Here is an 18,335-nt window from a genome sequence, read left to right on the forward strand (position 1 = left end):
TGAGCTGCCATTTGGGTGCTGGGAGCTGATTCCAGGTCCTCTGGAAGAGGAATCAGTGCTCTTGGGATGGTCTCTTAACAGTGACCATTGAAAAAGCATGAAGCATGGCCCCTTACCCTGTGTAAGCAGGAGAGTCATGGTGGAGGGGTAAGATGTGGGCTCTAGGGACTATTTTGAGGGTGGGTGTTTGCTGCTGTTAAGCTAAATTTAGCAAGTCTCTAGAATGGACAGGGGTTCTGGTTCATTAGAGCTCTGCTTGAAGGAGAGAGCTTAAGCAAATGCACTGATGACCAGACGTGCTCTTCACACACACCCGTCTACAGGGGACGATTGAGCATTAGATCATTATCAAACAGTCTCAGAGGCCTACAGGGAGAGAGAATGTGAACATCTTCCCCAGTGTTCTGAATCTGGATGGGCTTGTGGGCTGCTCAGACTGGAAGTTGACATCCCCTTTGTGTACCTGGGCAGTGAAGTGCTGCTACAGAGCAGAACGCAGGTCTCTGCTCAGTGACCTGCCTTGTACCTCAGGAGCACACGCTGAGTCTCATGTTCCCCACGGAGCTGCTCTATACCCTAACTATGAGGGAAGTAGGTTCCAGTGCTGAGAGCATCTTGCTTGATTCTGGTTGTTCCTCTGGTGTGTGGAATGAACAGTTATAGCAGTCATGTGTATCTATCCTCAGAATGCTGGGCAGCCCATTTCCAGTGTCCTAGTGATTGAACAGTTCCACTCCCCCATCCCTCCTTATGGAAACCTGGCCTTAAAATTATGACTATTTTTGGTATACAAACTTGCTTGGTGTACATGTGTGTATGGGGAGCGGGAGTCTTATAGCCTTTGTGTGTGCTACATTTATGTGTGTGTACATGTGTGCCACTTGGTGTATGTGAAGGTCAGAGGACAACTTTAAGGAGTTTGTTCTCTCCTTTCACGGTGTGGGTCCTTGAGACTTGAACTCAGGTCATCAGGGTTGGCAGCAAGCACCTTGACCCACTGAGCCATCTTGCCAGCCCGTTTCTTTTGTTTTCGAGATGTAGTTTTGCCACAATGGCCTTCGGCGTTCAGTCCCCTTACCTCAGGCTCTAGAGAACTCAGATGGCAAGTGTACTATGCCCGTGTATGCTCACCACCAAGAAACTGGGCGACAGACACTCAAGCTCACCTTGCTAACCAGGAGCCTCTCTGCTGTCCTTGGGAAAGAAGCAGCCATCAGATGGCTTTAATGCTACAGCGGTGTGAGCTCACTGATGTCCAGGGTCTGTGCTTTATAAGGATAACCGTGTTGGTGGGAAGAAACATTGATTTAACCTGAATTTAAGGACATGGACTGCATTAATGACCCATCCCTAGGAAATCTCCAGACACTCATCATTAGCAAAGTTCAGTTGCTTCAACTTGACTTTCAACCCTGCTAAGGCTGAACCAGCCTGCATGGCCTGTGACTCTTGGTGCCAGCATCAGAGCGAGCGTGACGGAGGAGTCGGTCTTGAGGATGGTGTTTCTATTCTCCTGGAGCTCAGACTTCAGTTCAGATGGGAGCAAGAGGCAAGCAAGACAAGGTCACGTGAAAGAAGGCCAAGCAGACTGGGCAGAAAGTTACGGCCAGCTTACACCACAGCTGTTTCCAAAAGAGAGCCCGGCTCAGAAGAGCTCCTACCCCAGATCTGATAAAGTTGGTGTATGGTGGGACCTGAAAAGCCACATTTGTACCATCCTGGGTGATACTGACACTCCTGGGATGTGCTTTGAGAATCCCGGGGAAGTAATGCTGGATTCCAGATAAAAGCAATAAAGAGTTCATGCACACAGGTAAGTGGAGACATGAAAATTCTCATGGTAAGTCATGACATGAACAGAGGTATAGAAATAAAAGCCCTAACAAATATGCTTGCCTGTCCCAAGGGACTGAGATGCTCTAGGCACAAAGGGTCTTCAGCCGTTCCAGGAAGGCCTGGTAGCAGCAACCTTGACCATACATATCTGATCAGCTCGCTGCACTGAGGATTCTCTGGCTCAGTGGACTCGGCACCAACTATGGGCTATTGCTGTGGGTGAGGTAAAGGGTTGCAGTTATTGTGTCACTCATTTATCCCTGAACTAGAGGGGGACAAATTAGAATTTTGGGACAGCTGTAATAGCAAGTGACCCGGAACTGGGTTTTGGCCACTTCCTTTTCGTTCCACAAATGACTAGCACTGTAGTAGTACAGTGGAAAGCCATAGAAGGCACAGAGCTAAGGTGAAACCCCAGACGGGCACTAGCTGGTGCACCTATTAGGCCACAGGAAGCCAGGGATGCAAGACTGCTATACAGGCCTGCTCTCAGGGACTCCCTGCTTGCAAGGGATGACAGACACAGGTAAACATATGGTGACAAATAAGGGCTTCCTGGGAGGAGAACTGAAAGCAGCTGCAAAGCATTGGTACAGAGGTGGCCACAACAGTATGGGGAGGAGGAGCAGGGGCAGGCACGCAGAGAGGATGGCAGAGTCCCCACCACTGCTGCGCTGTAGAGAATAAGGCAAGCAGTAGAGAGCTGGGCAGAGACAGGAAGGCCAGGTCTTCCATGGACGACCTTAGACTGGGGGCAGTATTGTTTGGCTTTGAGTTCCCCCCATGCCCACCCCATGTTTCTTTCCCTGATCCCTCGAAAGGGGACCGATCCCATGTGTTAAGGGCTGTTCCTGACTCACGGCACTACTGGGAGCTGGAGGAACCTTTGAGATAGGCCTGACCACACAATCACTGGGGCCATGCCCTTGCTCATTCCCCTTCCTTTCATTGCAGGCCCACAGCAGTGGGGATAAATGACCATGGGCTGAAAGGTCTGAGATCATGAGTCAAAACAAATCTTATTATTTCAGGTATCTCTCTCTATAGAGACAGTTATAGCTAATATGGACTGTGTGAACTGTGAGAGCAGGCAGGAGACCAGAGAAGTGGTGGGCTGTGCGGGGTCTAGGTGTTGGAGATGCGGCCATGGTGGTGAGAGCAGAGACTCTTGGTGGGAAGCCGTGGGCAAAGATGACCTCTACCAGTATAGTTCTGCAGAAGGGAATGGTAACTTCTGGTTGTGAACATGGGCAGTTGATGGGCCAGCAGGCCTCTCTCTGTCCCCGAGTTGGAAGCTCGGGGCTGATACAGGAGTCACTAGTGTTTGTGTGGCTGGAAAGCCTGGGCTTGATGAACTTATTATGAAGGACTGTTAAGAACACACACACACAATGTGGTCTGGGAACACAAGGTCTATCCAAGGAGAACTGGTAGGGCCTTTCCAAAGGGGCAGTTTGCTCAACTAGAGCCTCAGCAAGGTGAGGGATCAGGGAAAAGAAACACATGGGGGCTCAGGTAGGAGCTGCCAAGAGCGGGGGCTGAATGGTGAGAAAGGCAGTTGGCTCGGAGTCACTTCCCACAGTTCACTGTGAGTAGTTGCCCAAGGTGCAGACTGGGGTCCAGGCCCTTCCAGGGAACTACAATAAGTCTACAGCAAACCTGGAGGGAAGCTGGGAGATGAGCCTCAGGGCGGAAGGTGGCCTGTGGAGGCCTACCTAAAGGGTGGGGATCTGTCTCCTCTACCCCATTTGAGCCTCTCTCCAGTATTTTGACCATCTTCATCCATGCCTCCTGAGGTTGACATGCATTTCAGTTAGAGCAGCAGCTCATATCTCATTTTGAATTTGGAATTCAGAATGGCATCACAAGGCACGACTTGTAATTTTTCTGTCTCTGGAAAGAGAGTGGCATGGGAGACAGTGACAGCACGGCAGAGGACTGTGAGGGAAGGCCCTGCGGGGCAGGGGAAATAGCCTTGGTATACAGGGGGATTCCAGAATGTGTCTATGACTAGCACCATACCTGGGGAACCCAGGGCGTCCTCCTTGTTAAGGAGGCAAGGGCAGGTATTACTTCAGTGTTGTGGTATTAGCACCTGCTGAGCTCTGAAGCCCCCAGGTCCTGTTGGGGTCCCCTTGTAAATCCCTTTCCCCAGAGACAGCAGCAGGGAATCAGACTGTGCTCCTGCCTCAGGAGCTTTACGGTGAAAAGTTTATTAGAAGGGCGTTTATAAGAAGAGGGGACACGGCTCTTTAACAATGGGGTACAATGCTGTAAGATACAAAAGTTAGAAAAATCTAAAACACTATAAATACATGCTTTTTACAAAGACACTAAAGGCCTGGCTGGCTAAGGAGTGACAAGAACCTCAGCCTCCAAACATCCCAAAACAAGAGTCCACACCAGCGCACTTGCCCTGGCAGCAGCAAAGGCTTCTGGGATAAAAGATGGCTCCAATTTCCATTTGAAGTTCCCACTTCCAGTAGGGAGGGGGCCGTGGTGCATCGGACGTACTGTTGAAGGGACTGGGCTTGACTAGGGCAGCCTGTTTACACACGCCACCACTTGTTGACCCAGTCTACTCTGATGCTTGTGGATCCTGAGCCAAAAAAAGTCACTGCAGCCTCCACCAGTGTCTGGGACTGGCTGTGCCCCAGTTCTCCTAAGTCATTGTCCTCAGGAGAGACCTTTACAACTGTCCTAAAGAAATTAAATAGTTAGCCATCTGAATGGCTTTAAGGAATTGTTACATAAATATGAAAGCGGCAGAATGCTAAACATCACTTTTGTGTTAACACAAGCAGCTGCAGGGGCTGTTCAGGGCGATAGCCATGCATCCACATGTTCCCCAGTCTGCAATGCCACATCTTCACGGTTGACTCACATCCTGGTGTGTGGCTTTCTACCCACTGGGAAGGTGCTGTGAAGGCCGTTACTTAAAGGGGCCAGTAATGGAACACAAATGCCACACAAAGACAGGAGTGAGCTCTGACCAGGTTCCTTCTAATGTAAAGCGCTCACGCATCTAGTCACAGTAAGAATACAGTGCAGAGCTAGAGCCTTCTCAGCCTCTCAAGGACTCAGAAATGGCAGCTTGGGGCTAAGAATGAAGTCAGATATTTGCCTCTGCTCCAGACAACTCAGGCACATGCATGACTGCACAGGCTACTTAAAGAAAACTTTTCTGTGGTTTGAATAAAAACATCAGGCTCTGGAATACATCCCAGCTCTGAGAAGCAAGTTGGGGAAGATGAAGACCACAGCACTCCATAAGCACTGAGGCTTGATGCAATACATTTAGGAAAAAAAAAAAAAAGCACACTCAGGTCAGTGGAGAAGTCTGCCAGCAGCCCTGCCCGCCTTGTGTCCTTCCCAAGAGAGGCCCTGCTCTCCAGTCTAGGCTTTCTTCAAAATGCCAGGTCTCTCTACAGTTGGTCTGGAAGGGAGCCAGCTGCCATGGCAGGCCAGCACAGGACTCTAATTCACGTGGCTGGGACTACCTGAACAAGCACTAAGGAAGGAGGGGCAGCAGAGGAGAAGGGGTACAGAGTCAGCTTCTCAGGGGTGCTGAAGACGAAGGCCTCTGCCTGGGGGTGGGTGTCAGCGGGCGCCCAGGGCTGGAACAGCACATGTAGTCAGGCCACACCCACTGCTGCACTGTCATCTTCTCGATTCTCAACTCCTCTTTAGTAGTAGAGATGCTGTTCATACGAAAAGGAGAATTGATCTGGGAGGGCACTTTGATTACACACACCCAAATGACCTGTGTTCTCCATCATGGTGTGACCTTTCCTAGACTCCAAGCCTTTGACTCTCAGGGATGCCAAGAGTAGACCTGCCTAGAATTTTCTCCTACAGCATTCTCCAGCAACTGGCCACTAACGTGGAGGGGTGTACTCCCACTGTGAGCCTCCAGAAGCCGCCATCTGCTATGAGCAGTGCAATTACTCTCCAGTTGCAGCAGACTGGACTGTCCCTCGCCACCTGGAGGATAGCTGGGGAAGGGGCACAGGAAGCCCCTAGGAAACTGGACAGCAAGTAACATAAACCCCTGCTCACGTCTGATGACACAGGACCATGAATGCTTCCCTAGGAGCCACAGCAGAGCGTTGCTGTGTTCTGACTCAGAGCATGCATGACAGGCAGGCAGTTCCGAGGACTCGTGTGTCTGAAGCAGCAGTCCACAGACCATCTCAGGTATGGCACAATGTTCACGCCCGTGGTCTGTGCCCTTTGAGAGAACCTGAGGGGTTCAGAATTGTATCAACAGCCTGGGGAGACTCTCACAGGCATCTGTGTCTGAAGGAGGATCAGCATGCCCAGCTGGAAATATCCTGCCACGGGCTCCTGCAGGAGGGGCACCAGGTTGGGCCCCAAGAGTCTGGGGGGCATCAGAGGATTTATCACATTGGAGGGTGCACTTTCTTCCCCTCTGTAGCAGGACAGGACTTCCACGGGAAATCCATGCAAAAACATGGGCTCGTCTCTTCACAACAGAAACAGCAGCCAAGAAGCGAGTACCAGTTGCAGGTGGCGATCCTGTGTACCCTGTTCTAAAACAGCCAGGAAAGGGACTTTTTTCCAGTTGAAATAATTTACACTCGTTTTCTCTGTAATTGCCGCTGGGAACAGTGCTCATTACACAGTGTCACAGTTAGCTATGGCATTCCTTTACCATAGCTAGGTAATCCTACATCCCAGGGTGAAGATGACAGAGCGCTCTGCACCAGGCCTGCAATTTTCCAAGGTGTAAAAAAATTTTAATAGCCCTTTTCATTTGCCCATGTCAGCCTGGGATGTCTTACCTCCTGGTGAATTGGCTTCTATGTCTCTCAGCTTCCAAACCTCAGGGCAAGAAGCAGTGGCCGGGTCCATCGTGGTTTTCCAGCCAACATACGTACCCAGGATCGTTTTTTATCAAACAGAAGACATTTCAAAGAGCCTCTGCTAGGTAAATTCATTGATGCAACTTGTCTCCATAAGCCAACACAGCCTATACCTCAGAGTTGTGGTGCCAGCTCCCAGAGATGCATTCATTCAGTGTGGTGCCACCTCACCCAAGGCACACACTCCACGAGTGCCCGTGCTGCTTCCTGTGAACACTTGCACATCCGTCTCTCTGAGATTGATGTGATAGTAGGAACTGTACATCACCAATATGCTGAGCTTCAGCGGGTCCTTCCAAGGAAGGGGCAAGGAAGAGCGGGTTCTCCCCAGCTCTACCCTCCGGCGCGTTCCCGTCTCTCTGCATCCTAGTGGTGGGGGCAAGTACCTATGTAGGCCATCCAGTTTGACAGGTACACCCTCTCTGCGAGAGTGGTGGGACAGGGCATGCTCCATTACAACTTCTCCAAAGGTAAACTCCATACTCCAGCCCTGGAGAAAGGCACTTTCCTTTTGGACTGTGACATCCCAGACCTCTGTCATTAAACAAGGAGTTGGGTGGCGATACACCACCTGTTAGCTCAAGCCACCAGAACAGAAGCCATCACGTGGCCTTCAGACAGGGGCACATGTATGTAGCAGACACAGCTGTTCATAAATCCATCCCTGGGATTTTCTTCTGTGGTCTCAGAAACAGGCTGGTGCCTTAGTTGAGTGGAATCGGTGTTCTTTGACAAGACCAAGTTGGATGGAGTTCTCTTCCACGGTCATTTTCCCCAAGCCCGCCCTCCCCAGCCCGCTCCCTTTACTCCTAGTGTCTCTAAGACACACTGGAACAGCGGATGCTCGGGGAACCCATCTGGGTGAGGACCTTGTCAAGCCACTGCAAGGGCCCGTTCAGGTGTAGCTCAATCCAGCAGGGGGTGCTGGTCACTGTCTGTCTCCTGGAAAAAGAGGGAAGAGGTGAGAGACTAAAATGTTGAGGACACAAGGAAGTTACCACGCTGCTTTCTGCTACCCCAAGACAGAGATCTCTCTTTGTGCTAGATAGGTAAACAGTGCCTAGAGGTGGTGCTAGCAAATGTGGCTGAACCAGGCCAGTCCTCCTGGGAGGGAGAGGACCTCAAAGATTTAAAGGTCGGTTTCCGGGAACCGTGACAAGCCCCCATGCAGAACCTCCTGCCTGAATTAAGGTCTCCCTGGTTCCTAGCTTAGCCACTGGGTAGGTGCCTGCAGCCCCCTTCCAGATTTGGGTCAGCCCCGCAGCTGTCATGACATGCCTGTCTGATGGAGGGCGTTTTTTACAAAGCACTGACAGAGCCACATGCTTCAAGTCCCAGGGTGCTGCTATAATCCCATCTACGGCTTATTTTGGAAAATCTTACCAGCAGAGCTAGCTGGGGAACAATTACTGGAAAAACCAAGGCACACCACACATTTCTTTTCCCTCAAAGCACTTTGTCTAAATTCAGACTTCTTAGTGACGCAGCTCACAGGCAAGCTCCCAGAAGCCTCCACCGAGCAAAGGCTATCTGCTGTGGCGACATACGGGTGCCAGCTGGAGGTGAGGCTTAGGCTGCAGGCCCACTTACAGCTGCTTTAAAGAACCAGCCTGAAACCTTACTCTGTTTGGCCCACAATGCAGGAGGGCATGGCTGTTCTGGGAAGGGGCCGCACCCGCCACTAGGCTGCCTGCCGTGCTATGCTGCCAGGCAGCAGTGACGCAGTAAGCCGGGTAGGACGGGGTGTGCTGGCAGGGTTTCCTCTGTGGTGATACAGTGCCCTAGAGAGGGGCTTCTGCCAATCTTTGAAGATGGGCAGCCCTGGTGCTGTACCACTTTCGGGGCCATCATCCTGAGGCTAACCCTCCCTCAAGCCTCATGTGCTTTGCTTGAACAGCTCGGGAGGTTCAGTCAGCCTGGGGCCTCTGCCTGAAGGCAAGCAGGCCTCCCGGTTCTTTCCTTTGGGGTTTGTGTGTTAAAGAATTCATTTTCTAACCTTTCACTCTGATTCCCTAAATGATCTAAATCCTGGGCTAAAAGGTTGGCTCAGACATCTGTCCAGCCAGACCTTTGGGCCAGGTCACCGCAGCATGGCTGGGAGTAATTCTGCAGTCTGAGCAGTTGGTGACCCTCCCTGGATTTCAGATTCAAAGGCCCAGGGTGCTTTGCTCACTGGCACCATGGGGCATCCATGAAAGAGCAACAGCTCTGAAACCTAGACGGCGAGGTTAGATTTTACAGACCTCCGTCCTCTGCTGAGAATCTGACTTTCCATAAGTCATGCTCATCGGGGTTTCATTACAAATGGTGGCCCGAAGCCAATATTGAAATGGGTTTGGCTAGGGTGCAGAATGACTGCAAAACAAAACCGATTCCAAACATCTGGAAAAATGAAGAGAAGGGGCGAGGAACTTGCAAGGCGCTGGCTGCAGCTGACGTGTGGGTACCTCTGTGCGGCTCCACTCTGGGGGCCAGGGAGGAGGCATGGAGCAGAAGGGTATGTGGCCCTGCCTCCCAGACCTCTCCTGTCCAGCATGGGAAAAGGAGACTGCCTTCTCATTAAACTGAGTCTAGACAGCCTGAGGGCCTCAACCAAGCAGACCAGGTAGACCTTGCTATTACTGGTACCATGTTTAAAGTGCTAACTGGCATTCTTTAAATGAAAATATCTACATGAATTAGCTGTTCTCTATAAAACACTCGAATCTCCTTCCTTGTCAGGGAAGACAGTCATCCTGAGAATCCGTCCCAAGAAAATTGAGGACACAGCAGCCCAGGAGTGGCCAAGTCTGAACCTGTCTTTTCCACCTGACTCTCCATAGGCTTTTAGCCTCCATAGCTCTACAAGAATATGCCAGCATCCCCACAGTGGGCCTAGAGATGCTGATGGAGCTTGAGAGCTGCTGAGCACTAGACTAAGGCTGTGACGCTATCCTTGGCTGCCATGCCTTGCCTAGAGCTGGCTCCCTCTACCACCACTAAGGGCAGCTTAGGCACTGACCTGTACTCTGCTCCCCAGCCTTTGACGAAGCTCATACGGATGGTGCACATGCGCGTCAGCTGGTAGACAGCCTCAAAGCCCTGGTTGACAGACTGAGCTAGAAGGGCAGCAAATTCCTGGTTGTTGAAGATCTTCAGGTTGCAGCCTGCCAACCACAGACAAGTCAGATAAGCCAATCCCGGGACCACCCGAACAGTTGGATTCACACACCTCAAGTGGCATACTATGGTCCCACCCAGTGGCTATCTGCTCTGAGCTCATCACCATGCAAGGATAGGCCTTCTCTATTCCTACGCTTGATCTGCACACCCTTAGCAGGGAGATGCATGTGCAAGGGATGGTACAGGCCGGCCTATAGGAGCCACCTCCACATGCTGGGATGCCAAGAAGGAAGCTTGGAAGTGGGCTTAGGTGATACAGGGATGGCCTAGAGAGGCTGAGGCAGAACCCTAGGCTTCAGAGAGGTAGGGCACCTGAGCCTGGTTTCCAATACCTTGTGTGGTAGCCACCTGGGGACAGGTGCTCCTACATTGGTACAATAGCAGGGCATATGGCAATGAGGTGGGCATGGGACCTGCTAACACAGGGATGCTCTGCAGAGGGTCAGAGCACCTTCCACCAGATAGCCCTGTCTCATGCTCGGGCTGGGGAAGATAGCTGGGTCACATGGTAGCCTCCGGATACAGGCTTGGTCTGAGGTGACATTAACAACAAAGTGTATCTAAATTCTCCATAGTACAGCTAGAGACAGGCACAAATAACACTGAAAATAAACCTGTTTGAAGTCTTGCTACCCAAGTGCCAGGATTGCATGACCCAGAAGATAAAGGCCAGAGTCCGTGTCCAGTAGCTGGTAGACTAGCAGAGACCCCATTTGCTGTGTGACTCTGTTTTGCTTCTCTTGACTTACTATCTCCTTTGGGGGTGTGGGGAGCTAGGCTTGGTTATCAGAGCCCTAACAGTCTCTGAGCTAACAGGACACTACCAGGGCCAGTTTAGCCGTCACCAGCTGTGGAGATGGAGGGGGTAAGGCAGCAAGCTGAGAATATACCACCTAGCTTCCACCTCCACCCCTGCCTGCTCCTGGAGGAGGTAGGTAAAACAAAGCGTGGTCCATAAGCCCCTCTGGGACTGCAGCCTCAGCTGAGCCAACAGACTGAACACCAGGCTAGTTAGCGAGAGTCCTCCATGGCGCAGCCCTGCTGTGGCTTCCTCAAAGCTCTGGGTCTTTTGAGAAGCCGCTCACTCTCAGAACTTCTCTCCCTAGCCTTTTCTTAGAGCCACAGGGGTCGCTAGAGATGAGTGAACCCAGAGATGTGAATGCTCTTTGTAAATGAAACCACAGAAGCTGCCCAAACAAAGCTCTACTCCCAGCTGAGATCTTCTACAATCTGGCTGGCCCCGCCCACAGCCCACTGTCATCTTCTCAGCAGTACACAGGACGAGGAGCTACAATGTGTCCCAGGCAATGGCCAGCTGGACACAGGCCACATACTGTATGAGGAGTGTATTGGCTTTATGGCTTGGGAGTAGGGGAGTTCCAGCCTGGCAGTTCTCAGGGGTCCAGGGGACATCCTCAGAAAGACCTCGGCTCTACAGAATAAACCCAGAATTGATCCAAGGCCTGAGTCCAGGATGCCTTTTAAATATCTCCTTGTCTTTTACATGGCTCCCCCATCCAGCACACCCAGTGTCCCACCCTCGTCACACTGTCCTTTCCGGTACATGCCCTCCCAAACTTCACCCCACCATCTCCTGACACCTATCACCTCCAGGACACCTTTCCTGATCATCCCACAGGTAGATAGCCTTTCTTGCTGTCGGGGCTGTTTGCCAGGGACTAATAGCCCTGGGTGTGTCACAACCACCCTGTGTCCATCTTAAACACTTCAGGCCTGTAAAGCCGTGGCTACAGGAGCACCTCTGTTCGCCTCTCCCATCTTGCTCTAGATCTTGGTGTCGACCCAGAACACATCCTATGCTTGGAGAAAGAATGAAGGAAGACAGTGCCTAACTCCTGGGGGTGATGGAGGGCGTCCTGGGTTACAGGTTTGTTAGACACTGCCTCTGTTCTCTAGGTCAGTGGTGCACAGACAGGTACAGTGTCAACATAAACACCAGTGTGGAGGAAAGGCAAACACTTCCAGGGCATGCCTCAGGAGCCATGGCACAGGGCAGCATCCTCCAGAGGTTACCTGGTGGGATCTTGCAGACAGTGGCCGGGTGCCAGCCATAGCGCTGGTTGCAGTTGGGAGACTGGACGAAAATAGCACTGTCACTGAGGCACTCCGCAAAGACCTCCCCTCCGATGTAGTAGAGCCGCACACCTCTCCCTGCGGAGGTCAGAGGATACTGGGTCAGAGACCAACTAGACCAGCTGGAGATCGGGCATCTGACAGAGCTGCAAGTGGCTACTCCAAGCCAAGTGGGAGAATGGTGGGCAGCTCTGGGTTCCTAAAGCAGCTGGAACAGCTGGCACAAGAAAGAGTCTGGACCCAGTCCCAATAATAACTTCTGCCATTACCCAGCCTCAGGCCTGAGCTCCTGTCTAGAGGAGAGAGGTAATCACCTTCCTTAGAGTTACTATAACAGTGCCTGGAGGGATAGCTGCTGCCACCCCACTGTTCTACTCTGTACCCCCCACCCTCAACCCCACTCCACAAGGCACAGAGGTGCCTTGGTGAAGTTGCTACTGGGGCTTTGGCACTCCCTGGTCCCTTGCCAAAGTGACCTCCCTTCCCTAGTTTAGTCTGCATTTTTATCTCTTTCCCTCCATCACCTAAATCCATTCCAGATGGACAGAAATTCATTTTCAGCTGACTCAGCACATCAGTGGTTACGTAAACATTGAGCTCTGCCCAGTGGGGATGTCCCCTTGTGCTCACAAGAGGCCCAGAGTACGAGAAAGCAGCTCCATTCAAGGACCAATGTCCTGTGGGCCGAGGCCAGGTGACATATCTACACACTGTGCCACACTCCTACCTCCTCTGTCTGGGTCCTACAGCACCCGGTGCTGGGGGTCTCAGTGTCCCCAGGAGGCAGGAGTGGGGACGGGTATATTACCGATGTGTCGCCTCGTAAGTTCCACGGCTGCATTCCGGTTGACATTGGACAGCAGGCCCAGACAGAAGCGCTCCGAGTTGGAGGGGTCAGTGAAGCCATCTACTGTCATGGATGGCTGTGAGGCGTGGAATGTCTCCCCAACTCGCTGGTTCAGCTCGTAGTAGGAGATGGAGCACCAGAAGGCAGGCTCACAGTAGGTGACTGGCTGTAGGTCTGAAGAGACATGGGGTGTGCCAGGTCAATAGGTATTCAGGTAGGCTCTGGAAGACTTTCTCCTCCTCTGACCTCCCAATGCCCGTTGTACAAACCCTTCAGGGTGCCAGAGAGTGAGATCCTCAGAATTTAGGGGAGACCTTGCAGCCTATAGAAGAGGAGACACTGGGTTCACAGTGGGCTGACAGGCAGCCTGCCCCACAGTGTCTGGCTTTTCTGTGAACAGAAGCAGCCTTCGGAGAATGGCTAGCCCAAACATGAAACGGGTCAGGACCAAACAGCACTATAAGCAACCCCAAGCATATTCTATCTGTGGTGTGGGCCACAGCACACTCTACAGCAGCCCCTTGCAGGGTCCCCTTGGCAGGCAGGGTCCTGGCAGCTGTTCTCTTATAATCCCGCAACCTCCTGCGGGACTGCCTGCACACTGTGCTGCCTCCAACTGCTTCTCCACACTGAAGCTCTACTGCTGGCCTTAGGAAGGGGCTTTAAGCCCACTTTGCCCCATTTAAATAGTCCACCTACTGCTCACTGCACCATCTACCTCAGACTCTACTCTGGAGGACTCCCAAATATTTGTGCAGCCACCTGGTGATTTTGTGTGTCTTTGTGCAAGCTGGTATCCATAAGTGTCCAAACTATCCAACTTGACTGTGAGGTCCTAAAGTCCTCTCTCCTCCCTTGCATGAGGCTCTGATGAGTAGGGAATAGGGATGGCTCAGCATCGGCCTGAGAATCCTGTCTGCTGCCTGCCAGGCAATTTGGAGAGTGGCTAGGGGCCCGTGCTCAGTATTCCTTAAGTGGCCAAGCCAAAGAACAGCAGCTGCTGTGTTGTCCATGGGGAAGGGCCTAGACCGCCCCCAGTGACAAAGTGGCCCCGAACTCCTGCAGTCCAGGCACATGGTCCTTGTAAGGGTGAGGTGAGGACCCAGCCCCAATCCTGACACTTTACACAGTACATATAGCCAGAGACAGCCCCAGGTTCAGCACACCCGAAGCTAGGGCAGATGGCTGCCTGAGAGAAAGGGGGTCTAGCTAATTATGGGATGGTCAGATGCACCTTCAGCCTGTACTCACTGGATACTAATAGCATATATATACCTCACCCTCTCAAGTACTGACAATAAAAACTATTCCTAGTACTGCCAGATGTGTTCCACAGGTTGGAAGCGCTCCCCACTGAAAGCCACTGCCCTTTTATGTTGAACCAGCATGACTTCATTCATGTTCCCTATGTCAGCTCTAAATCACCCCTGGGCACATGTGGCATCCTCTATGCCACTGGAGCCATCAGCGGATACCCCGAGCTAACTCGAGTAAGATGTGGCCATGCAGCAAATAGCATATGGTACCAACAGTGATGATGACCCTGACGATGGACCTAAGAACTCCCTGACCCTGTCTTGACTTTCCAGAAGAACAAAGCTTCCTTTCTCCCTGTTCTCACAGTTGAGTAAGAGGCCAGGAGGACAGAGGCAGAGGATCAAAGCTACTGTACAGAGAAGGGAGTGATGGGACAGGAGCAGCTGTGGCCTGTGCCCCTGGCTCCTGAGGCTGGGCTGAGCCACATCAGCCATGTCCGGCCCTGGCTTTGCTCCACGCTTCCACATTCCAACGAGATAAGCTAGATTCTAAACAATGTGGCCACTAGAATGTGAGCTATGTTGCATTGGACACTTTGGGTTGTTTTGTTTAAAAAAAGAAAAAAGAAACCAGGGCTGGCCAAGGTTTAAAGTGTTCAGGTGACGTGTCAGTACCACTAGCTGCTACTGCCCGGGTACAGGCTCTACTGCCCTTGAGGTGTATACGTAGGGACATGATCTCCTACTCTGGTCTGTTTCCTAGTCTCTGTCAAGACTAGTTCTAGAAGACAACTAAAGCAGCCATCTCGGTCACTGTGCTCCTGGCCTGTGTCACTCTGAAGAGGCAGCCTTGGCTGCTCCAGGCCAGCCCTGCCTTCCTCAGTAACCTGGATGGCACATTTATCTCCCTCACCCCCAAATTTCAAAGTCCTCCCTAGAATTCCATGGGCCTAGTCCTAGGAACACTGACACCCACCAATCCAAACAAAGGTGGCAGGTCACTCAGAGTGTCTGTCACACCTGGAGGAACACTGTTCTGGGAAAGGTGAGCTTTGGGGGTAGAGAAAGGCCTTCCCAAGGAGCTATTGTACCCTCCTCTAAACAGCTCTGTGATGGCCCAGGCACCCGGAGTGGCAAAGGAGGGAGGCTGAGCTCAGATGGACACGACATCAGGACTCACAGCAGCTGTGTCATGGCACCAGGACATACCACTTGAAGGCTGCCACTTCAGAGAGTACCTGACTCAACTCTGACTCAGAAACAGGTAGAATAGGATAGCCCCCTGTATGGCTTTTAATTCGCTGCACATGGCTGTGCCTTTGAGTTCTCTCCCCCTCCATCCCCACTACCAGCCCTAGCTGCTCCTTCAGGCATTCCAGCCATAGCAGGTACAAAGCAAAAAAGTATAATTGCTCTATCTTCCTGCAGTGGTAGCCCTGCCCCTGCCCCATATGCAATGCTTTTCTGGCAAAAGTCAGGACTCTGGCGAGAAGAGAACTACCACTGGTAGAAGTGTGTGGTATCAGATACTGACAGCTTGGCTCTGAGCTTCCTAAAAGACCGAACAGTAAGGGGCCATAGTTGTGGTTTGGTCCTGTAATGCACCCTATAAGCTCATACGTTCGAATACTTGGTCCCCAGCTGGTGGTGCTGTCTAAGGAGGTTATGAAACCTTTGTGACACAGGGCCAAGCTGGCAGATGTAGGTCCCTTTGGAAGCAGGCCTTGGGGGTTACAGCCTTCCCTGAGTTCTGGTTCCACTCTCTGCTTTCAGATCTACCAAGGTTTGAACAAAGTGTGCTTCGAGATCCAGCCAACATGGGCTTAGCTGCTCCAGCCACCTTGCCATTCCCTGGAGTGAGCACACCCCAGGTTTCAGAGTTTATCAACAGATGCCCATGCAGTTTACACCAACCCTGAAGACCTGCTACGCAAAGGCTCCTCTCACAGCAAGACTGCATCAGCTGATTCTCCAAGAAGCACGAGTTTGCTCTGTCGACCAAGGCTTCCAGTCACCTGGGGTATTCGATTAGATTTTTGACTCCACATAGCCCAGTTCCAACTAGCCTGCCCAGTCCCTGTTAATACCCTCCCAGAACCGAAATGCTGGAGACATGAAACCTCCAGCCCCAGCCATCAGGGCCCCCACCTCCACCAGCATGGTGTCAGGCAGGCTTCTCGAATGGCATGGGGCACTCAATTCTCCACTGGCCCCAGGCCAGCCTAACGCATTGGCTGGCTTCAGTTCCAAGCCCTGCTCCAAGCTGGCACAGGCTCTCTGTTTTGTTTAAGGAAAGGAAAACAGAATAAAACCCAGAAGGCGACACTCGGATTAAGGGGTGCCTATTAAAAACATGTGCAAAAGATTCCAGTTGGCAGAAGCAGAGGAGAGGAGAGGGGGGCACATCAACTTTCCCCTGAACTGAAGCAGGCGATGGGCAAAGGTCTGCACAGGGGGTAAACATAGGACTTGAGGTCAAAGCACAGAAGCCGGGCTAGTCTGGGCCCTCCCGACCCATGGAGAGCAGGTCTGGCTCAGTCTTCAGGACTCCATCCTCCAACTCCATATCCCTTCAGCTGTCTCTTCCTCAGCTGTTCCCTTCCAGTGGAGTGTCCTGCCCCATCTGTATGATCCTGAGTAGCAAGGCCCAACACAGGTGACAGAAGACATTCCCTCATGCAAAGAAATCCCATGCCCAACCACCTGGGCACTTTCTCATGTGCTACAGGGGTTGGTCCTCTGTAACCCCAGCATCTGGGTCCTAACTCTGGCCTCTGAGGTTAAGGCAGAGAGCTACGGCATGCAGAGGAATGAGGGCAAGCTCCTGCAGCCTCGGACCAGTTTACTAATTCCAGAAAACACATCTCTGTGTGTGTGTGTGTGTGTGTGTGTGTGTGTGTGTGTGAGTGATATGCATGTGCCTTGGGACCGTCTCAGGTGTCAGTCCCCACTTTCCACCGTGTTTGAGACAGGGTCTCTTGCTCAGCTGGCCCATGAGCTTCCAGGAGTCTCCAGTCTCTGCCTCCCATCTTGTTGTAGAATGCTACATCCAGCATTCCATGGGTTCTTGGGATCTGTGCTCGGGCCTTCACGCTTGCATGGATGTACCCAGTGAACCACTTGCCTAAGCACCTGCCTGTGTTCTCACACGCCCACCAAAGGCTGCAGCTCCAGGTGGCCTTTACGAAGTACCTGTCTAGCAGCATGGACCCAGCTGGCTTCTCTTCATTTCAGGGGTCTTTCATGGCTCCTACTACCCAGCCCTGTCCTCTCCCGCCTTCCCTGTCATAGGCACTCCAGGAAGCGATTACCTCAATCGGCTCCAGCTCTCTGCTGCCCCGGGGCTCTCACGAGGACCTTGGTTTCCACATCCCAGCCACACCCTACATGTGTCACTGTGAAGCAGGGGACAGCTTACTCACCAGAGGGATCCAACTGTCACCTTTCCCTAACCTGCTGCTTCCGTCCCCTGTTTTCTTCAACCTTCCTGACTCAGACACTTAGGAAGTTCCAGGTGACCCACCCAGCATGATGTGTCTGATAGGAACAAGCCCAGCTCACAGCCCCTGCTCAGAGAAACAATAATGTCAGGGGTTCCCCAGGGCCAGCCTCTCCACCGTGCCCAGCTGGGGCTCAGTCATGCCTTTGGGCCCTCATCACCCAGGTAACTGCACCAGTGCTTCAGAGAAGTGGCTTCACTGTGGCCGAAAGCTCATCCTTCCCCAGACCTGAGCTGGGGCCTGGCCTGGAGTGGGGAAGGGATGAAAGAAGTAACTGGATGCTGTACACTTGCCTAACAGTTTCATAACCAGATCTTTAGAAGGCATACCTGTAACCTTGAGATACCCTCATCTTTTTCTTGAAAGCACTGTGCTGGCTAGTTGTATATCAACTTGACAAGCTAGAGTCATCTGAGAGCAGGTGAACCTTGGTTAAGAAAATGCCTCCGTAAGATCAGGTTATAGACAACCCAGTAGGGCATTTTCTTAATTAGTGATCAACAGGTGAGGGCCCAGCCCATTGTGGGTGAGGTCATCCCTGGGCTGGTTGTCCTGGGTTCTTTAAGAAAGCAGGCTGAGCAAGCCACGAGGAACAAGCCAGTAAGCAGCACCCTTCCATGGCCTCTGCATCAGCTCCTGCCTCCAGGTGTCTGCCCTGCTTGAGTTCTTGACCTGATTTCCCTCAATGATAGACCAGCCTGTGTCCCTCTGGCTGTCTCCCAGACAGGACCCCTCTCCCTGATCCACCTACTCC

General features: G+C 52.1%; 1 protein-coding gene across 1 annotated transcript in view; it reads right to left on the reverse strand.

The window, feature by feature from the left end:
* Nucleotides 1–4,007: 4,007 nt before the first annotated feature.
* Nucleotides 4,008–18,335, reverse strand: part of Smad3 (SMAD family member 3) — a 110,444-nt gene continuing 96,116 nt past the window's right edge. The window contains exons 6-9 of the mRNA XM_021171797.2: nt 12,787–12,999; nt 11,919–12,056; nt 9,724–9,868; nt 4,008–7,664 (exon numbers count right to left, since the gene is read on the reverse strand). Of these exons, the coding sequence (XP_021027456.1) occupies nt 7,541–7,664; nt 9,724–9,868; nt 11,919–12,056; nt 12,787–12,999 (620 nt within the window). The 3' untranslated portion in view covers nt 4,008–7,540. The remainder of the gene's footprint in view (nt 7,665–9,723; nt 9,869–11,918; nt 12,057–12,786; nt 13,000–18,335) is intronic.

The sequence above is a fragment of the Mus caroli genome, chromosome 9 (assembly GCF_900094665.2).
Source record: "Mus caroli chromosome 9, CAROLI_EIJ_v1.1, whole genome shotgun sequence".
NCBI classification, from domain to species: domain Eukaryota; kingdom Metazoa; phylum Chordata; class Mammalia; order Rodentia; family Muridae; genus Mus; species Mus caroli.